At 47.2% G+C, this 21517-nt stretch overlaps 1 protein-coding gene across 1 annotated transcript in view; it reads left to right on the plus strand.

Annotated features, from left to right (window-relative positions):
• Nucleotides 1-14027: 14027 nt before the first annotated feature.
• Nucleotides 14028-21517, plus strand: part of LOC131095815 (neuronal acetylcholine receptor subunit alpha-7-like) — a 58418-nt gene continuing 50928 nt past the window's right edge. Inside the window, exon 1 of the mRNA XM_058043929.1 lies at nt 14028-14403. Coding sequence (XP_057899912.1) covers nt 14325-14403 — 79 coding nt within the window. The 5' untranslated portion in view covers nt 14028-14324. The remainder of the gene's footprint in view (nt 14404-21517) is intronic.

Consider the following 21517-nt stretch of genomic DNA (forward strand, 5'->3'; position numbering starts at 1 on the left):
GAAGGGACAGGCAGCAAACCTGTGTGCAGAACACACGCTCAGGTGGCGCACCTCCTGCAGCAGGTGGCTGAGCTGCAGAAGGCAGCAAGAAGGGTGCATAACATCAGGGAGACTGTGAAGGTGTTGGATAGCTGGTCCCAAGCTCAGCCTGCAGTGGCCCCCCAAGCCAACGACCTAACAGCCAGAAAAACTCTCTCACTAGCACATAAGGAAGGGAGGGGCTAATAATGCAGAAGAATGGAAGCTTGCAAGGACCACAGGGGGAAGACACTTCCCTGAAGCCTGAAGTGCCCTTGCCTTGCATAACCACTTTTTTTCCCTGTGGACTGAAGAGGAAAGACTTGTCACATCATGAGAGGCACTGGAGCTGAGTAAGGCAGCCCCATCTGCTCCCTGCATAACAACCAGTAAGGCAGCCCCATCTGGTCCCACATCACAGCCAGCACAACTAAGAAAAGGCAAGGGGTGGTAGCAGTAGGTGACTTCTGAGAGGTTCAGAGGCACTGAGAGACCTGACACAGTCTCTGGAGAGGTGCTGCTTACTGGGGAGTCATAGCAGGGATGTCACTGATAGGCTGCTGAGCCTTGAACAGTCCACTGACTATTACACACTGCTGTTTCATTAATTACCCTCTCAAAGGGAAGATGTTTGAAAGGGCCAGTTAGGCAGGTAAATCAACAAATGGTTACAGGCTGGTACCTGAGTCCAGGTTTTGGTTTCTTGGACCACATAACTCACCTTGGGAAACTGGGTGTACTGAGGGCTCATGGGGTCGGTCTGCCAGGGAAGGGGAAGAGCATCTTCAGCCATAGGCTTGCCAGGCTGGTGAAGAGGGCTTTGAATTCAAGGTGTCAGGGGATTGGAACCTCAGTCCCTCTTAGTCCTTCCAGTCTGATGGGAAGTCAGCAAGAGATGGCCAGAGCTTGGGGCGGGTCAGGAGGAGAATACATGAAAAGTTATGAAGGAATTCCTGACACTCCAGCCAGTAGGTCTGCTTCATCAGGGACTGAATTTATGCCACAGACATCACAGGGAATGAACAAGAGGAGTTAGAGATGGGCTAAGAGGCACCACAAAGATATGGTAGGGTGGCTCCTACGAGCCAACACTCCTATGAAGCGTTGGAATGAGAGGTTACAGATCCTTTTGAAAACAGGCAGGAGAGATGAGGAAAGACTGTTGCTGTCTGTGCCAAGAACATGCTGAAGTGGATGGATTTCTGCCCTGGGATGGATGAAGAGCCAGCTGAGAGCTCATGGATCTGGATTAAAGGCAGGGCAGAGACAGGTGACATTATAGCAGGGGCTCACTACAGGCTGCCTGACCAGGAACATTGAGCAGATGAGTCCCTCTGCAGACAGACAGGAGCAGCCTCACATTCACAAGCCAGGTCCACAGAGGGGACTTGAATCACCCTGAGAGCAGTTCAAGGGAGAATATAGCAGGACTTAAGCAATCTGGGAGATTCCTGGAACACAATGGCAATTTCCTTCTTCAAGTGATAGAGAAGGAGACGTGTTAGGCAGGACCTTGTTCTCACCAAGAAGGAGAGGCTGGTGGGGAATGTAAAGCCCAGGAGCAGTCTTGGCTGCAGTGACCATGAAATGGTGGAGTTTGAGATCTTCAGGGCAGTGACAAAGATGCACAGCAAGCTTACTACCCTGGACTTCAGGACAACAGATCTTGGCTTCTTCAGGGGTCTTTAGGGATAAAGTCCCGGAGGGAAAAGCAGCCCAGGAAAGCTGGTTGAAATTAGGGATCACCTTCTTCAAGCTCAGCAATACACCCCAGCAAGGAGGAACTCGGGCAAAAAATGCCAGGAGGCCTATATAGATGTCAGGAACCCCTGGACAAACTCAAACACAACAAGCAAACACACAGAGGATGGAAGCAAGCACAAGTAGTCTGGGAGAAGTGCAGAGAGATTGTCTGAGCCACCAGGGAACAAGTAAGGAAAGCTGGTTTTTGGCCTGGTTTTTGGTAGTGGGGAAAACCACAGAGGTGGCTTCTGTGAGAAACTGCTGGAACTTCCACCGTGTCCAGCAGAGCCAATCCCTTATGGCTCTGAAGATGAACATGTCGCTGGCCAAGGATAGAGATGATGGTAATGCCTCTGTGATAACTTCTTTAAGAAACCAAAACAAAGGTAGGAGCACAGTTTTAATTCCAGCCTGAGAAGAGGAGGAAGTGAGAATATGTGAGGCACCAAGGTCAGTGGAGAAGAAGGGGCAGGAGCTGCTCCAGGCACTGGAGCCGAGATTCCCCTGCAGGCCGTGGGGAGACCACGGTGAAGCAGCTGTGCCCCTGCAGCCCATGAGGATCCACGGGGGATGCACAGATCCACCCACAGCCCACTGGAGGAGGCTGAGGGAGACCCAGTGGAGAGAGGGGTCCCTGATTCCAGGCTGGAGCAGCCTGTCCTTGGAGAACTGCACCCCGTGGAAGAGTGACCCATGCACAGCAGCTCTGGGCGGGAGTCACGTTGCAGTTTTGGGAGGACTGCTGCTCAGAGATTCGGAGCCATGCTGCAGAAGTTCACGGAGAACTGTCTCCCATGGCAAGGGACCCCATGGTCTCACAGGGGAAGGATTCCTCTCCCTGTGCAGCAGAAGAAAACCTCGGATGATGAACTGACCAAAGCCCCTGTGCCCTGTCTCCCTATGCTCTCCATGGGAAGGAGGGAGCAGTTGGGAGAAGAAAATGCGTTTTTAAGGGCTTATATTACTTATTATCTTCCTCTGATTTTGTTAGTAATAAACTCACTTTGTATCTCTAAGCTGAGCTTATTTTGCCCTTGAAGTATTTTCTCCTGGTTCTTAGCCCATGAGCCCTACGTTAAGTTTTTCTCTCCTCTGCCCAGCTGTAGCAGAAGAGGGTGAGTGAGTGGCTTTCATGGGTGCCTGGCACTTGGCACTCACCGTGAGGACCCACAAGTCCTCATAGACATAAATCTGGCCAGGGACAACAAGGGCAACAAGAAATTATTCTATGGGTATACTGTATAGACACTGTAACCAGGTTGTCTCAGTCACTGTCAAGTAACACCTGTTTTGGCACTGGCAAAGGCATGGTGACAGACATATTGCTGGGGATGGTCCTGGTGTGAGGAGGAGGCTGGACTGAAAATGTCCTGCCAGCAGCACAGCTCAAAGTCCCCACTGAGATGAAGAAAGCAAGTGGGTAGTACCTCATGTACCTCAAATCCCCTCTAGTAATTCAAGCACCATGGGACCCAGACTTTCAGGATTACTATTTACAGTTTCCAAATGATGTCAAGCAGTTCAAACATGCCACATGTTCTGTGGAGGATATCTAGTTGCATGTTCCCCGCCATCAGGTATGAAACTTTACAGAATATCTTTAGGTAGGTCGGGGTTGGGTCCAGTTTCATTCTGCAAGAGTCCTCCTGTCTCACACTCTCCATAACATCTTGACTTTGAGAAATCTGTAACACAGTTCAGGACCAAAGCAAAAGTTTTAGTTACCCGTGAATTATAAATACACTGATCAAGACATAAGAAATATCAAATTATTTTAAATACATGTGTAACTATACTCAACTACTGTTCTGCAAGCAGTGTTCAAGAACTTTTTAATACTCTGATGACACAGCCAGACACAATTTGTGGTTAAGTATGTGAACCAGTGAAGGGGCAAAGCAGGACTCAGGTTCAGAATAAAGGTCTTCGAGTAGCTAAATGTTGCTAGAAAGTGAGCACAAGACACTGGAAATAAGAAACATTCTAAATACACAGTAGCAAAAGCAAACCAATATAAACAGTGTGAGGAACAGGGGAGACCTCCGCCTCATTTTGGGAAAGAGCATAAAAGAAGCTAGGCACAATGGAGGAAAATCAGAAGTTGTAAGACAAGCTTACTTTAGCCTCTGTCCTCAAAGTGCTTTTGTGACTCAGCGCCATTCCCTCCATGACTGGAAGCCACTCAGGACCATTAGGCAGCAATGCTGAGGAGGTGGTATCTGCTACATGGTACTCATAGCTTACTGAGCACTGAGCTACATACTCACAGGGTGGGAAATGAAGATATGATGAACAGCATGCAAGAATGAATCTTTAGCAAGAACTGTGTTGTTATAGAATAGATCTGCAATTCCCCAGCTGATAGATAAATACACATATATTTAGGTATCAGTCATGGTTTGGGTTGCTTTGTTGACTCCAAGCCTTCCATCACAGGTCTCCGTGCCACTTCCCTTTGCAGGCTCCTACAGGACAGATTCTCAGAAAAGTCTGAGAAACCTGACAGCCTTCATTGAGCCTTGTCTGGCACTGAGGAAACACAGAGGAAAAGAAGCTATAAGAGATGCTGCTGTACCTATCATGCAACCTCATCTTAACCCCCGTTTTCCTTGTCAAGCAAGTTGTGAATGGATAAGGGGAGGTCCGAGTCAGGGGCTGCTGTTTATGGAAGCAAGCAGTATGCAAAGGGGAGACATGGAAGGGCTGAGGAAGCACTCATGGGCAGTGCTTGGAGTCAGCACGGACAAGACAAAAGCACTCAGGCTGCTTAGGTCAGCTAGGGTATTGACAGAGGCAGGCTTCATTCTCCCAGTGTCATCTGGGATGAGTGGGCTGTCCACCCTGCAACAGGGAAGAGTCTTCAGCTGGGTAGAGGGGCTCTGCTTCCCAAAGACATCTTCATCTCTGAGGTCCTAACTGCATATGGATTCAGGAGCTTACAGATGTCCTGAAGGTGTCCTCAACTTCCTGACTAGTCCCAACAGCAAGCCTGCAAAGGAGCTGGGGAGTCAGTCTGAAGTTGTTCCTCTGCTGACCGTCACCAATACTTCCCTGGGTTCCCCCATGCTGTCACAATGGTCAAAGCTCCTGTGGCTAAAGCAGTAGCCCCTCCATATGGATGGATAGCCCTTGTATGCACACTGCTTTGTCTCTTCCCTCCCTTCCTTGTCCAGCAGTCTTCACTCTCATGGAGCCTTCTTGCCCACAGTGAGGGAAGACAGCACTTCCTACCTGTTCTTACTTGGTGCTTACTGTTTGTACCAGGAACACAGATTGTGCATGCACAGCACAATCCTGTTGATCCTCCAGATGTGGAAGGAATGGGGGATGATAATGCAGCTCAAGGAATTCATGGCCTGGCCTCCCCCCAAATAAGTGCTTCTCCTCCACTTGGAGGAGAAAGAAAAGAACATAGAACTGAGAAAGTTACACATCCAAAAATCAAATAGTTGAAGCATAAGCATCCCTTGCCTAAGTCTATCACTTTGACAATCCAAAAAGATTCAAGATCTTTTTGTAGTTGCCTGTGGGCAAGAGAGAGTGTCCCAAAGGCTTTTATTAAGCCAACAGCATTGCTGCCACAGCCAGAAAGGAATGGCATGCAAAGCTGTTGCTGGTTAGTGGTATTGCTCTCAGCACTTGGCCCCATCTGCCTGGACAGCTGGGAGCAGGCCAGCTATGCACTGCCTGGCTGCTCTGCTAAGAGTGCCGTCTGCAGTGGGCTGGGAGCAAGCCTGAGTGCCCCCTCTGCAAGAGGAGAGTGACCTCCATGCTGTACTCGGTGTGGAGGGATGACAGCTTTGAGGAGCATGTCATTCCAGCCCACAGAGCACCACAGGACACGTTCCACCTCAGAGGAGGAGGTCCCAGGTACCCAGCTGCTCCCCCATCTGCACAGCCCTGCAACACTCTGGCCATCAGTGGGAAGAGAGCCACCTCCAGTGGCTGAAGGTGAGTACAGCAAATGAACTACAATATGTGTGAAGTTGTACTCATTGGCAAGTGCCTTCATTTAAAGAGAAATTTGGAAAACAAAACTGACCAACCAACCAGACAATCAAAAAACAACAACAACAACAACAAAAAACCTCAGCAAAACAAACAAACAAAACCCACAAAAATCACAAACAAATCTAACACAAAAATAATGGACTGCTCCAGGTTTGCATTTCTGCAGTTGATCCCAGGGCAGATGTTTCCAGCCCGTGCCCCACCACTCAACCTCGCAAGGTCTCCTCCTCACCCTGTGCCCCACATCCCGGGCTCTGCTCTCCTGCCGGCTTGCACTGCCCGCTGCAGCCTCACTACGGCAGTGCCCAAATCCCTCCTCCTGCCCGGAGTCATGACTTGCTGCTGCTCTCTGAGTCAATCCAGGCTTGTACCCTGTCAAGGCAGGAGCCCCAAGAAATTCAACAAGGAGAAGTACAAAGTGCTGTCCCTGTTTGCAGTGAAAGAGAAGTGGGTGAGTGTTCAGAACAGGCAAATGAGCAAAGAAAGGCCGAAATGATGAATTTAATTAATTCAAGCCTTTGTTAACTTTTCCTTTTCTTGGCTGGTGAATAAAACTGTAGTGGGTGGGGAGGCAGAGGAGCTGTCCTGGAGGAACCAGGCATTGTGCAAAATCCTTTGGTGTGAAGCTAGCACCTTACTTACAGAAAAGTTGCAAAGAACCTGCCAGGTAGTTGTAAAACTTTATGGCCATTGTGAGTCTATTTTGCAGGAAAGCAGCACACCTCCGTGTTTAAAGCAGTCCTTTCAGACAATTCCCCTTGTAGAAAAGAACCCAAATTTTGGGTGCTTTGAGTAGAATTGGGCAGGGTACGGAATCTTGTAGAGGCAGCAGGAGCTATGGCACATCACAGTATATCTGGGGTTTGGTGAGACATCTGTGGACCCTTGGGCATGGCCCTGGAGAAGTCTGAGAAAGTCTTCAGAGGGTTTAGGGTTTAGGTTGTTACTGGACATTTTAGATGAGTCTTTGGGGGCAGCTGGATGTGATTTCAGATGTATTCCTGGCTCAAAAAAAAGGTTTCAGGGTGTTTAGTGGTTGCAGCCTTGGACACAGGGTATAGGAACTTTTGGGGGTCATAGACACGCTTGTGGTTTGTTTGGCTGCTCCTGGAAGGGACTTACGGATGTTTTGTGGACTACAAAAGAGGTTTATGGGGTGTTTATAGGAAATTATGGTTTATGGCTCTTTGAAGAAGGACTTTCAGTGGTTCAGAAGCAGGGGCTGGGAAATTGGGGGCTCTGAGGCAGGTTTGGGGGGTTTTGAGGGTACTTGGGTAGGGTTTGCAGGTATTCATGACACCTAGATGGCATTCTCCACGTCCCATTCAGAGGACCATTCAGACGTATTTGGACACCTTGAAAGCAGTTTTGAGAGTGTACTCTGACAGAATTGGAGAATACCAGAGATACTCAGGTAGGCTGTGGGGATATGTGGAGGCACCCTGGAACCAGACTTAAGAGGGTTTTGAGCTGCTGGCATGGGGATGGGGGTGTTTGGAAACATTTAGGTAGGGTGGGGGGAAACTGCTGAGCAAGGTTCAGAGGGAGGAGACTAGAGCAGGGCTTGGGATGTTTGGGGGCTCTAGGACAACTCAGGCATCCTTGGGTTTAGTCAGGCAGGGATTTGGGGTTCTGAAGCTATTGCCTCCAAAGGAAGGCTACAAAGATGATTGAAGAGCCTTGAAGAGAGGCCATATGAGTGCCTGAGGCACTTGATCTATTCAGCTTGGAGGACACTGAGGGAAAACCTCATCACATTGTTCAGCTTCCTCGTGAGAGGAGGTGGAGGGCAGGCATTCATCTCCCTGGTGATCAGTGACAGGACCTGAGGGAACAGGGTGAACTTGTGTCAGGGGATGTTTAGGACATCAGGAAATGGTTCTTCACCCAGAGGGTGGTTGGGCGCTGGAACAGGCTCCTCAGGGAAGCAGTCACAGCACCAAGCCTGACAGAGTTCAAGAAGAATTTGGACACCACTCTCAGGCCCATGGTGTGATTCTCTGGGATAGCCCTGCGCAGGGCCAGGAGCTCGGCTGGATGATCCTTGTGGGTCCCTTCCAACTCAGAACATTTGTGTTTCTGTGATTATGAGAGGCTGAGTCTTGGAGGCCTCGAGCAGAGCTCTTGTTGTTCGAGGCTGTGGGGCTGGTTCGGGCTTTCCTGGGGGCACTAGAGTGGGTTTGCGTGTGCCCAGCGACAACCAAGAGCCCCGAGTTAGGGTGGGGGGCCTTTTTAAAGTGAGCGCAGGTGTGGCCACGGGCTGGCTCAACGCAGCAGGGACACGCTCCGGGCCCGTCTTTGCCGCTGTCCGGCTCCCGCCAGCAGAGGACATCCCGCCGCCGTCCCTCAGCCCTCAGCGCGCTCCCTCCGCAGCAGCGCCGCCTCCCCACGCTGCCTCAGGCCGTGCCCACCCTCAGGGGGCGCCGGCGGCCGCCGCGGTGGAGCAGCGGAGCGGCGCGGCCGTGCCGGGAACAGCGCGGGGAGGCGGAGGCCCCGCCGCAGCGGGCAGCGCGCAGGGCCGCACTCATGGCCCCGCCGTGCCCGCGGCTCCGCAGGCCGCACTCATGGCCCCGGCGTGCCCGCGGCTCCGCGGGTTCCGAGGGGACAGCGCCCGTGTGCCGGGCACGGACAGAGGCAGGGACGGTGGAGGGACACTGCCCCGCGGCGAGAGGGAGAGAAGGAGAAGGGCAGGGGCCGAGGAGTGGGGATGTGTTCGAGAGTGGAAGGGAGAGGAAAAGGGATGGTGAGTCAAGAAGTGGGGGTAGGGAGAATGAAATAGGGACAAGGAATGGAGGAGGAGGAGGAGGAGAAGCAGGAGAGAGCAAAAGGAGACAGGGATAAAGAAAGAAATGTGGAGATAGGGAAATGAAGGGCTAAGAAAATACACAAAAAGGTTACAGAAACAAGACAGGGCCTGGCAGTAGGAGGAAGAGAAATTGGGAAAGAGGGGCAGAGTGGAAAAACCGGGAAGTGGGGCAGAAACAAAGAGGAGGCATGGGAAGCAGGAAGGAAGCACAGCAGGAAGGAGGAAAGTGGACACTGATTTGGGGAAGGAAATGTAGAGGTGGGAAATAGGACAGATAAGAAGCTCTGCAGGCCTTAAGGATGCAGGCTGACTCCAGGAGCACAGCTCCCCTCTTGGCTGAGTCCCTTTCAGCAGGACCAGAGGCTGGCATTGCTCCTTCACCAGCTGAGCATCCACCATGTCCGGTAATGCAGACTCCAGCAGCCGAGGAGGCGGAATCACCCTCTGGCTGAGCTCTGGTGCAGTGCCCTTCACCTCTATGCTTCTCTTTCTCTTCTCTCTGCTTCTCTTGTGTGGGGAAAGGACAGAGCAGGGCCTGAAGAATCAGAGCCTGAGCCTTTGGGGTTAAGGGGCTACTTGTAGGCTTGCCTGACAAGGCTCGAACTCCTTGCACCTTGCTTTTGTTGTGCAGCTCTTTCCATGTGCCATTGGAGCATGCAGAGTTCAGGTGGCAGCTCCCTTGTCACCTCAGCTCACCCACTAGGCATCAGCTGCCTACAAGAGTGGGAAGCCATGAGATCCCTAGTTCATGCAGACCCTCCTGAAACCATCTGTCTCCCTTTGCACCAGCAAAAGAAGTGGACCCCTCCATAGCTCATTTCCTTGGCTTCCTCATCCTAGCAGCCAGCAGAATTTGGATTACCCCAGCCCAGCTCCCTGCTTCACCAGCCAGGTATATTCACAAGCTGCAGTACTTTCCTGTCCTCCAGCATCCCCAGCCTCACCAGCAAGGTCACTTGGCCTGTGTATGTGTGGCCTGGTGTCATCTGCCTTCCTTGGAGAGGAGCTGAACCCACTGAGTGGTCTCTGCAGCTTGACATGCATGGTGAAACCCTGGTGATGTGACTTCTGAACAATGCTCTGTGTCTTTCAGCACTTGACACCTTTATCAGAATTCCCCAAATCACTCATAACTCATCCAAACCACTCCTGGGATAAAGCACTTTCCAGTACTTCCTGCATTATGAGGGCTTTCTTCATCCTCCTTTCTTCCTGCGCAGCCGTTAAGGTGTCACTGTGGCCAGTTGTCCTTTATCTCTGTTCGCTCACAGCATGAGGTCCTGAGTTTGGCTTGGAAGTCAAGTCAGTGCTAGAAGGGCTGACTGGGCAAACTCAGCAGCAAGCATGGTTAAAGGTGGTAGAAGAAGAGCTGTCTCACCTGCAGACAAACCCATCCACAGAGGAAGGATGCCCAGCTCCAAACTTGCAGAGTTGTACCAATGTGACCCAGAGGAGACAAAACCTCAAGAAGAGGAGCAAGTCACATAACTTCCCAAGGTCAGAACACAGTCTGAACCCCTAAGTAGAGCTTTGACATGGACCTTGTCTATAAGCCCCAGTTTGCAGCAGTCCATCCCAGGCTTCACAGGGAAATGGCAGTGAGAGAAAATGTCCGCCTCTAAGGTCTTTGGTGAAAAATCCTGGTTTCTGTATTTATGCCATCTGCTTCTGTAGGAGATGAGCAATGAAAACATCCAGAGCTGAGGGGCAGGTGTACATCCTTACTATAGGATCTCAGCCAGAAGGGCTGGTTTTGTCTTCTCTGGGAAAGCCTTTTCCAGTGGCAGCGCACTTCAGGTGGCCATGAGAGAGGAGGAGCACAACTTGCACAATAATTTTGTCCTCCCTGTATCCTTCCTTAACTACAGCCTGTGAGAGAAGCACACCTTCAGGCCCCTGCACCGATGATGAAACCTATGTAAGCAGCAATCCCAACAAAAAACCTGGTTGCAGCTCAGTAGTGCAATAAGTTGTGTTTTGTAGACTCCACAGTGTATATTTGGTTGTAAGACATGCTCACTTCTGCCAGATGACATGGTTAAATGGCTGTCTGTGGAACAAAGCAACCCAGGCATTTCGAAGAATTCACCTGTAGCCTAATTATGAAATGTGATTAAGAGCTGAGAATCGCAGAAAAGGAGCTAGACTGCAAAGCCCCTGTATTCTGCCTGTCTGCATTTGCATGCTCAAAGTGGGATATTGCAGCACCAAGTCTCTTACTTGCAGAGCGCCATAATATAGGTGGATTTTCCATCCTTGTGAGATCAGTGGCTTTCAGCCTGTGCCCCTGTGAGTAATTTGCAAAATGGAGCTCTCAGTTGAGGCAGCCGGGGCACTCAGGAGTCACTCTTGCAGGAACAGAAATTATCTTGGGGGGGAAAGCTCCATCTGGGGAGCAGGCAAGGTTTCTTCTTGAGGGACATGGGTATTACGTCCATCCATCCTTGGGCCAGACAGCAATTGTGGCCTCACTTTTCTAGCACTACAATTGCTGCTGCAGTGTCACTGACAGGCAGTGAAGTGGTTTGTCATCCCCAGCTGTCTTCAGATGCCACTGCACATGGCAAGCATGGCCATGGAGCTGGACAACTGCTGTCCCATCTGCCTGGACAGCTGGGATGACACTGCCTCTCTGCTTCTGCTAAGAGTGCCTTCTGCAGTGGGCTGGGAGCAAGCCTGAGGACCCTCTCTGCAAGAGGAGAGTGCCCTCCATGCTGTACTTAGTGTGGGGGATGACAGCTTTGAGGAGCATGTCATTCCAGCCCACAGAGCACCATGGGACCTGTTCCACCTCAGAGGAGGAGGTCCCAGGTACCCAGCTGCTCCCAGTCCCCACACTCTGGCCATCAATGGGAACACAGCCACCTCCAGTGGCTGAAGGTACAGCAAATGAGCTACAATATGTGTGAAGTTGTACTCATTGATGAAAGCTTTCATTTTTACAGGAATTTAAGAAAAACCCAAATGTAAACCAAAAATCATGAACAAAACTATGCCCCACGTTGTTGTACTGTGGGGATGTGAGGGGAGTAGAAAAGGAGAAAAGGAGAAGTTTAGGTGCAGCTGCCCTGCAGTCAGCACAAATGTCTGGAAGAACAGGCATCTCTGCTGTTGGACAATACCTTTTTCCTGACCCAGAGATGCGACAACTGAGAGGTGTTTTAAAAGCTTTAATTCCATTTTTAGTCTCATGAACAGGGTGTGACAATACACATGTTATAATCCACGCCATCACAATCAGAAGATGACGATTTCCTAATTACATTACACTATATGCATTTCTTGGCCTGTCAACTTTTTGCCACACCATGCTGTAGATGCCTTAAAGCCAATCATCTAGAACTACCCCTCATGTGTCCTATTACAATGCATCTTTCATAGTTCTATTTTTTTCAAAGCATCTAGTCTTATTTGTAAGGCCATCTGTGAAACTTTTTTCTAGCTCCATTTCTCTCTCACCAATATCTGTTCTATTCCATGGCATTTTTAAGTCAGCATTTCTTGTCTCAAAGCTTGCATGTGGATGCATGCTATGTGGGCTTTCTGTCAGGCTTGAGAACTCTACAAATCCATTTCCCACACTCTGCAGTAGGCTCTGCTCAAGTGATCTCCCCTGCAGGAAGCTGTGATCATGTATCAAACTCACTGATCTCCTAAGCACTTAGCTGCTCCCAATCCCCATTGCTCTGCAGCAGTATCAGACCTGAGACTAGGATTCCTGCTGCCCCTAGTTCCCACAGCACTGCAATAGTCCTGCCATCAGCCGTGTGGCCACTGCCCTGGGCTCAGTGAGCATCTCCTGCACTACGTCTCAGCATCCCTCTTCTACCTTGCTGTTCTCCACCACCTGCTGTCACAGTTGCATTGGGAGCAGAGGCAGCTGTTTGAGGATGGTAGGAAGCAGCAACAGTGCAGTGCCTTGTCCCATCCGGCCTGCACTACTTTGGCCCAAATGAGGCTTTGTTCCAGCTTCTATGGGCTTCCCTGCACAGGCACACAAGAAGCTTTGCCCACCAGTTTATTGACACCATCACAGGCCCAACATCAAATGGGCCTGGAGGTCAGCAGTGCAGCTGGAGAGTGGGAGAACAGCCCCTCTACAGTCCCTGATGCCACTCCAGGGGGTCTCCCAGGCCAGCCTTCATGGGGTCCCAGCAGCAGTTCCCATTCTGTCCCCCTTCCTACTCATGGGGAGCAAGAAGGAGCCTGGGAGAATCCAGAGGAGGCTGTGCCTGGTTGTTCCACATGCAGCTGGTCAATGAAAGCTCACTTGGGGCATCCCAGCAAGCCTGCAAAGAGAGGGCCAGCAGCTCTGAGGACCCTTCCCAGACCCCCAGGAAGACAGCCCACCATCCAGTGACAGGATTGAGAGGGCCTGAGGATACAGCTAAATCACTCCAGGCTGCAGCTGGGGTATGCGCCAGCCCCTTGTGGTCTTAGCCTTCCAAATCTATTTAGCGTTTATTAAAAGAAAATGAAAGCATGAAAACTGCAGAACATGTTTGTGTGTTATTAACTAATGCTGGAGGCATTGCTTTCCCCACTTGTAATGTTTCCCTCCCCTTTCCTGGTTCTTTGACCTCTGATTTTTCATGTGTTTCCTGAGCATTATAAGTTTGCGTTTCTGCAGTTGATCCCAGGGCAGATGTTTCCAGCCCGTGCCCCACCACTCAACCTCGCAAGGTCTCCTCCTCACCCTGTGCCCCACATCCCGGGCTCTGCTCTCCTGCCGGCTTGCACTGCCCGCTGCAGCCTCACTACGGCAGTGCCCAAATCCCTCCTCCTGCCCGGAGTCACGACTTGCTGCTGCTCTCTGAGTCAATCCAGACTTGTACCCTGTCAAGACAGGAGCCCCAAGAAATTCAGCAAGGGGAAGTATGAAGTGCTCTGTCTACTTGCGGTGAAAGAGAAGTGGGTGAGTGTTCAGAACAGGCAAATGAGAAAAGAAAGGCCCAAATGGTGAATATAATTCATTCAAGACTTTGCCTCACCTTGCCTTTCTTTTGCTAGTGGATAAAATTGTGGAGAGGAAGGGGAGCCAAGGTGAATGCGAAATCCCACTGTAGACAGCTGGGGAAGAGGGCACTCAGAGCAGCTCCCTGCGACTGGTGGAAGCGATTACAGGAAGGGGTGCACCAAAAATGGACAGGAGATTGGCTATTTTCATCTTTTCAAACTTTTGCACTATTGAATCCCCCTGCCACCTCTGCTGGGAGAAAAGGCAGGTGTGTACCACAGGTGCTTGCTGCAAGTTGCCCTGGCAGCTGGGAGGGAGCAGAGGGGGATACACACTAATTCATTTCACCGGGAAACAACTCTAGAGGCACTCGAGTGCAAGCACTGGAAACACTGCAGCCGTGCTGTCTCGAGTTAGGTACAATATGTGGAGATGTGGAAAGCGTCTCCGAGGCAGCACACTCCCCCTTCTTGCAGTACACAGACAGCTGTGTGCGAGGATCACTTGCATTTGCTCCTGACCAGGGAAAGGCTCAGTGTGTTGAGCAATGTGAGTCCAAAGGAATGTAACCTGTTCCTTTGTGTTTGGATTTACTGACCAAGCACTGAGCTGTCTTGGCTCCTGGGGACTGGAGAAGCACATGAGCAAATGCACTTTTCTCCCCTGGTGGGAAGCTGGTTTGATGCCTTATTACCGTAATTGCCAAATCCATCAGTCATTGCAGGCTGTCTTCAAGACTTCATTCTCTTTCACCCTCTGCTCAGGAAGGAGAGCCAGCTTATTTTGACAATGCTCACAGAAAGGTGCTTGGCATTTGTTTATTCTGCACTGTACCTCTGGTCATCCTTGTTCTTCTCACTCTTTAAAGGTAAGCTAATCTCTGTTTGTCCAGGGCTTTCATTTTTTTGGTAGTGGTTTGGGGTTATTGTTGCTGTTGTTTCGATTTGTTGTTTGGTTTTTGGTTTTTTTAATCTTCTAAATGCTAGTTACCTCCAACCCCAAATATTTTTCTCAGTAAGTCTTGTATCTGCTTATATTTTGGACTTCATTAGAGTCCCATGCTGGTTTAACTGACTTTTGTAATCAGTTTGGGTAAGTTTGTGGATCTTACAGTGCTGGGATCTTACCTTTTTTTAGAGAAGGAAGAAGCGTGTGTGTTTGGTTTTGTGTTTTTTTTTTTTTTTTTTTTTTTTTAATTAAAAGTGAGTAATTTTAACTTCCGTAAATTAATTGAAATGGTTGTATTTCAAAAGAAATATTTCTTGCTTTCCTGAAAAATGTAACCTTACCATGTTTTTTTGACAACAGGAAATTATAACTTCAGGCTGAGCAGAATGATTTGGGAATGCTGTAGGTGTGTGACTGCAATGGTGTTCTACAGAGAAATACAAGCAGAAGAAAATTCATAACTGTTTATTCTCTGTGCATCATGTAGAAATATTAAATCTGTATAAATATATAAATGTATTAATTCTAGTTTGTTTTTATTAAACATACTCTTAGTATGCTTAATAAAAACCATTAAGACAGAGATGGATATATAGCTGAAAATATCTAATAAAAATAATGGGATTCTGTAGTCTAAGGTGTCAGCTCTGACTAAGCTGTCTTCAGAAGTTTCAGCATGGTGCTAAAAAAATAGGAGCTGTGTGATTATTTCAAAACATTCAGGACAGCAAGGCTGACAATAAAGTGTTTTTAAGTGAGAATGTTGAAATAGCCCCAGTCATGAAAGATATTCAGTATTCTACACAAAATGTGCTTTTATGGGTCCCTTTCAGCTGCAACATAAATAGCTGCAGCAACCAAAAATTCTAAAACTAAGTATTCTAGGTGTGAAGGACCATGTTTTGTTTCTCACAATTTATGTATAAAGAAGGATTGTCTTTTAAAAGCAGAGAAAGTTTTCCATCTATTTCAGAAGTGCAAGGGCACTAGAAACTTGCATATATGGGATGTTGCACTGGACTATTCCTGCCACATAGATAATTCCTCATTAATTCATCTGAAGCTGTAAAACATCTGGGCATTTCATTATTACAGATCCACATTTCATCTGCCTAATGTAGTAATGGTACTGCAGAAAAATATTTCCCTACCTTGCTGAATTAAGAACCTTGCTATCTTCAAGATATTTTTGTGCTACTGTAGGAGCTGAACTAACAGGCGGGTTATAGCATCTAGTTATGAGATAAGTAATTTTGTGGACATTGCCATTTTGAGTAGTTATGTGTCATGTGAATCCTGCCTTTTAAATTATGAGTAATCACCCATTAATCAGGGGATGCCTAGTTTATCTAAACAGCAAATGAAGACAAACTACTTTTATAAATAATTCAGAGAATTTTTTGTTAGGTGCTCTTACCAACAGCTTACAAGTGTGCACTTTTACAGAAAAATGCGAAAGCAGAATAAAATTAATCTCTGATAATGTTGGTCTGTAACTGACTTCTGCTTTACAGATTTTTTTAAGTAAAAAAAAAAAAAAAAAGAAAAAAAGAAAAAAAAAAAGGGAAAAAAACCCCAGAAAGACCTGGGAATTGAGCAGTGGGGGCAGAAGAGAAAAAAGTCAAGATGATATTAGCATGTTATCAGTAACAGAGTTTTTTGTTTTTTAACCGTAAATCCAGATGAACTTCCCCCTGGGTTCCTTAGTTCACCCACAAGGAAGTCACACCAAATTCAAATCATAGCTAAAATCACTCTCTCATAGCACTGAGTTTTTTTAACATTGTTCATAGCAATTTATCAAGTACTGAAAACTCCTGTAGGGCTGTTTGACAGGAAAGTTGTCACAAGAACTAGATAAAAACCAAACACAAACAACACATGAAGAACTCAGTTTTTTTCCCAGTTCTTTCCTCAACTGTCTGCCTCAACCTGACTTTACTTGCAATAATGCTGGAAGCCCCAGTAGTCATGTCATTTAAGTTGGGTCATTGCAGCCCTCCTTCTCAAAGGGCTGATGATGCTTTTTTTGAGACATGGGTCTAAGGAAAAATCAGGAAACTGGTTTTCAACCTTCCTATATCCCAGGTGAATACTGTCAGGGTCAGACATCCCTTCCAGGCCAGGGGCAATCCTTGAAGAAGCACCCAGAATGTAGAAGGACCCAGTGAGTCTCAGCAGCTACCTAACAACTTTGGGTGGAGAAACTTGAAAAACCTAGTCTAGGGATTGATTGCAAAGGAGGGATCATTCCTGCTCCTTTTTTTTGAGTGTGATGCAATCTGAGGGATAGGGTGCAGACAACCCTGCAAGTACATTCTGAGAAACATGTGACAGTGACCACAAAGATGCATAGCCTCTCTGAGGTGTTACCTTCAGATCAGGGCATGGTCACCTAGAGGGTTTGAACAGCCAGGGAGGTTAAACACACACTTGGCTAGTCTCCAGTCAAACCATGTATTCTAATTACTGTGTCTTTATATCCTTTTTTATTTCTCAAGTGAGACCATTACAGTGCCCACATGCCGCACCGAGCAGAGTCAGAGCTCTCAGGTTCTTTGTTCTGTACAGACTGCCATCAGGGTCGTATCTGGGCAAGTGGCTTTGAAAAGCCCAGCAAAGGCAAAGGCAAGCTGAGGACAACAACCTTTCTCTGCAGTCTGGTGGGAATATAAGTGCTCAGCTGTATGGGACAAATCCTGTGGCAGGGGATGCTGCAAGTGAGCTAACCAGCTCAAATATGTAAATGATGAAGTAATTCAGCCTGACTTGGTGTACCCAGCTGGTGCAAGCAGCTTTTCTTTGGCTCACTCATAAGACAGATTTGAATTGCAATGCTACACCCAATTTCATGCTTTTTCACACCTTTGCTTATTTCAACGGGGTCTAGTGATCACATCAGAAGAGAACTGATGATCTCTTGGAGCAAATCCTCACAAATTTCTTGGTTCACTTCCATGCAAGCAGGTGCTGTTTCTGCAACAGCAGAAGCATTGGCAAGATAGCCTCAGAAGGCCAGATTCCCCTGCCGGGCAACAATTTCTCTAATGTGAGCTAATTAGACTGAGGTGACACGAGTTGAGAGATCTGTGTAGTAGGAAGAACAAATAATATTACGTAAATACCTGTATATAGTTAGGAGTCCAAACTTCAGGCCTCAGCTGTTTAAGCCTGATAGAACTACAATGATTTAATCAAACTTAGTTACTCCAAAGAGACACAGTTGAACAGATAAAAGGATTCCTGTGCCTTATGGGAGAACAGCGTAATATCATTGGTAATTTAGGTGGTTGGTGAAGTAGCTGTATTTTTACATCTCATAACTGTTATCAGAGTAGAACCATATGTGAAAGTTAAATAATTTAGAATCTTTCATACCTTAATTAGAGGTCTGAAGGTTGTATTCACCTCAACTCTGCATATTGTCTATGTTGATGCACTGAATGATACAGTTCCAAAGATAACAATGTAGCTGATGCACATTTAAAATAGAAAATACATGAGCTAGGTCTTAGCTTGTATTGGTAGCTCTTTTCTTCCATACTGATGGCATAAGAAGATGCCACACATGCAACTTGCAGACATGGCAAATTGCTGTCAGATCCCTGCCACTACTTTAATATCTAATAGCACAGACAGCAGAGCTGATCATTCTGAATGCTGAGAACGTGCTAAGGCATCGCACGTGCATGGAGCCAAGGGAATAAATAACTGTCCATGGCACGTGCACATATACTCTATCAGGAGCACTGGTGCTATTGATATTTCTCAATACATTTAAGACAGGGTCCTCAGCAAACCCCTATTTCCTCTGCATTACTGTCTGCTACAGTAACTTGCTGTTCATGCTTGCTTCTTGAGGTTCACTTTATAGTTCAATGAACCAGACCTTGTGCTCAGTCAGTAATCTTCTATGCGCATTCACTGGCACAGCTCTAAGGCTGATCTGTATTATCATGGGCACAGCTGTGACAGTGGAGCTGGCCCAAGCTTCTGAGAAGTTGCCAGGCTCCAGGAGAGTTGGAGGTATTTCCATGTGCATTTGCTGATAGGGATCTGAGCTAAATCTTGTATTAATTCTTTTCAAATGTAACTGGAAAAAGTGGGCAGGTCCAGAAAAAGCAACTGAGTCATGACATCACCAGTGCCTATTTTTACATGCAGCTATTGGTATAGCAGTCTTGCATGTAGGGAAGGGTCCAGAAGTGGATGAGAAAGTAGCATCCATCTGGTCTTTGGGATGATGCCAGATGGCACCTTGGGTACCTTCAGCCTTGCTTCAGCTTGTAGAGTTTTCTGATGGCCTCAGAGCAGAAGTTCTCGTTCCAGGTAGAGGTTTTATCTCTTAAAGGCAGCTTCAGAACTTTTCTTTCTCTCTGGTTTATTTTTCTAAGGCCTGTGGAAAGAACATGAGTTAGTTATGGTGGTAGCACATACACTTTCATTTGCATGTGACAAGCAAGGAGGGAGGTATAGTCTCTTCAGCTCTAAAGTGTGATTAAAGTAGATGAAAACCCTTTGCATCAGTCCTGACATGGTTGTTTGAAGATGTCTACTGACTAGAGATCCTACATAAACTAATTAAGAGATCAAATCTGACTGAGACAGGTAGGACTAGCACTGGCAATCAGTATCAACCCAGGAAATGAGAAAGGCAGACAGGAGTTTATTGCTGTTTTAGAATGCAGTCCTGAGAAAATATGGCTTAAAGAAAGAGTTTTGCTAATCAAATACTTTCTGCATTGAGCAAAACAGCTGATGAGAAGGGTGAGACCAGAACCAGATGGAGTGTTTGGAAGTAAGACTCTCCCCACCCAGGGCTTACAATTAAGTCAGTAAATTGCAATGGAAAGGAACCTGTAGTCAGCATGAGTACTTATGTATGTAAACAATGAAGTGCATGCGTCTCCATCTTGCGTTGCTGTCAATTGGCTTTGCTCAATTAGAAAATCTGTGCTTAATGGAGTGCTGAAACAGATGCTTGCAAACCTTATCACCATTCAGAAATGGGTATTTTCAACACTTTTGCATCCCACAAGGTTGAAGAGAAAACCACAGTCCTCATTTCTATTCTTAATGCAACATAGATTTGATCAGAAAAATTACTTAGAAGAAACAGGCAGGCTTGAGAAGGCCTCATTTCTCACTGAAAGCTCCAAGAGGCTGAAGTCAGTTTGCAGACTGGACTAAGACAGTACGTGGTGTTCACTGAAGCTCAGCTTTGATTACATGGAAAAACATCACTGGTCACTTAGATCTTCACCATACAAAAGGAGAAAATTAAGTTGTAAATTGGAAAAGATATGTCTGTGGCAGCTGAGGTGAGGGAGGGTCTGATCTATACAGGTTCATATAATGGTAGAATAATTTGGCTGGAAGGGATCTCCAGAGGTTTAGTCCCACCCTTCTTCTCTGTTGGGTTGTTATCTGAGGAGTCAGCCAGCAAACATCTCCAAGGACAGTGGTGCTCCTTATGCAGAGTACACTTGATTAAAAAAAGGCTCTCTTAGTACTCTGGGAATGCCCCATCATGCACCTTTACCTTACCGGTCCTGTCCCTGTGCACCTCCCAGGAGAGCCTGGCTTCTTCATGATGGAGCCCTTCCTCATGGAAGCTGAAGGCAGCCAAAATAACTCCCCCTTGTTTTCTCATCTCCAAGCAGATCAAAAGCAAATCTCTTTAACTCTAATCCATCTGCTAGGTTACAGCCTGTTGTTTGTGGCCTCCATTTCACTCACTCCAAGGGATCAGTGCTGCCCTGTGGAGGCTTCATGATGCAGAACTAACTGTGTGTCATGTTGTGGGTCTCATTGAGTGCAGGCTGGCTGTAAAGAATGATGCCTCTTAATGTTCTCACCACATCTGAGTCAGTGCATTTGGGAAAAACCAAAAGTAGAAAGTCATATAATCATGCAGATAATACTTTACATAATTCTTAGCCATCTTGTGGAGTTTTTTTGAAGATCCTGCAGGAGTGATAAAGTGATTTGATGGAGTGCTTTCCATTTAATATTGTGTCATTTTAGAAAGGTAGTCAGCAAACTGAAATCCAGCTTTTATAACAAATATAACAATGGGAAGAAGAGATCAAAACTTAAATAAAAAGTTGCCAGATAGTTTGCAGTTCCCGCTGTTTCAAGTGGCAAATGGGCAGCAACTTTGAATTAAACCTGTTCATGTTAAGGCTTCACACACAATCCGTAAATGGCAACTGGGCAGCTGCAGGAGCTCCAAACAAAAGCTTTGCCTTTCTTTTATAACCAAACAGCTATCCTGTAGCATACCATCTGCAGTTGCATTTTGTTCAAGGTCTGAGACCTCTAATGTAATTTCCAAAGATGTTTGGGTCACCAATTATAATTTAAATTTATTGGATTGGTATCTCAGCGCCAGCACTTCAGCACTCCTGACACCATCTGATCTACTTATGTGTTGCCAGATCATATAAAAGAGAAAGTAGATCTAAGGAAACTGGTCTGTGGGTAAGGAGAAGAGACATCCTTCTCCAGAGGAGGTCTCTGTCAAGTGGACAAATTACTTCACCTTTGGGTCAAAATGCTCTAGCAGTCTCAGGAATTCTTTGCTGGGGAATACAAGAGGGCAGCCCAGACAGTACAGGATCACTTTCTAATTTTTAGGCTCATTCTGGTCTCGCTCAGAGACCAAGCATCCCGCATCTGTGACATTGCTGCTGTATTACAGGATGACAATCATCTCCCTCTGGATGCACAGGGCACCAGTTTTGTTTTAATATTGTTTTGTCTGCACCAACATAATTCAGGAGCAGTAGACTGAAGTTACCAAAGCTTAAAAGCAACAAAGACAGGACAAAATCACGCTCCCCAGATCATCATTCTCTAGAAGTACCTCAATTTCACTGTGATTCATTTTTGCTCTTAGCCAGGATGAGTGACTCAGCCAATGCAGGTATGGCTGGCAGGGTGCAGCAGGAAGAGACCAATATTTCTTATAATCACTAACAAAACCAGGACCTGAGCCATGTACCCAAGGAAAAGACAATAGCATCTAGGGT

Source organism: Melospiza georgiana, chromosome Z, assembly GCF_028018845.1.
Source record: "Melospiza georgiana isolate bMelGeo1 chromosome Z, bMelGeo1.pri, whole genome shotgun sequence".
In the NCBI taxonomy this organism is placed as follows: Eukaryota; Metazoa; Chordata; class Aves; order Passeriformes; family Passerellidae; genus Melospiza; species Melospiza georgiana.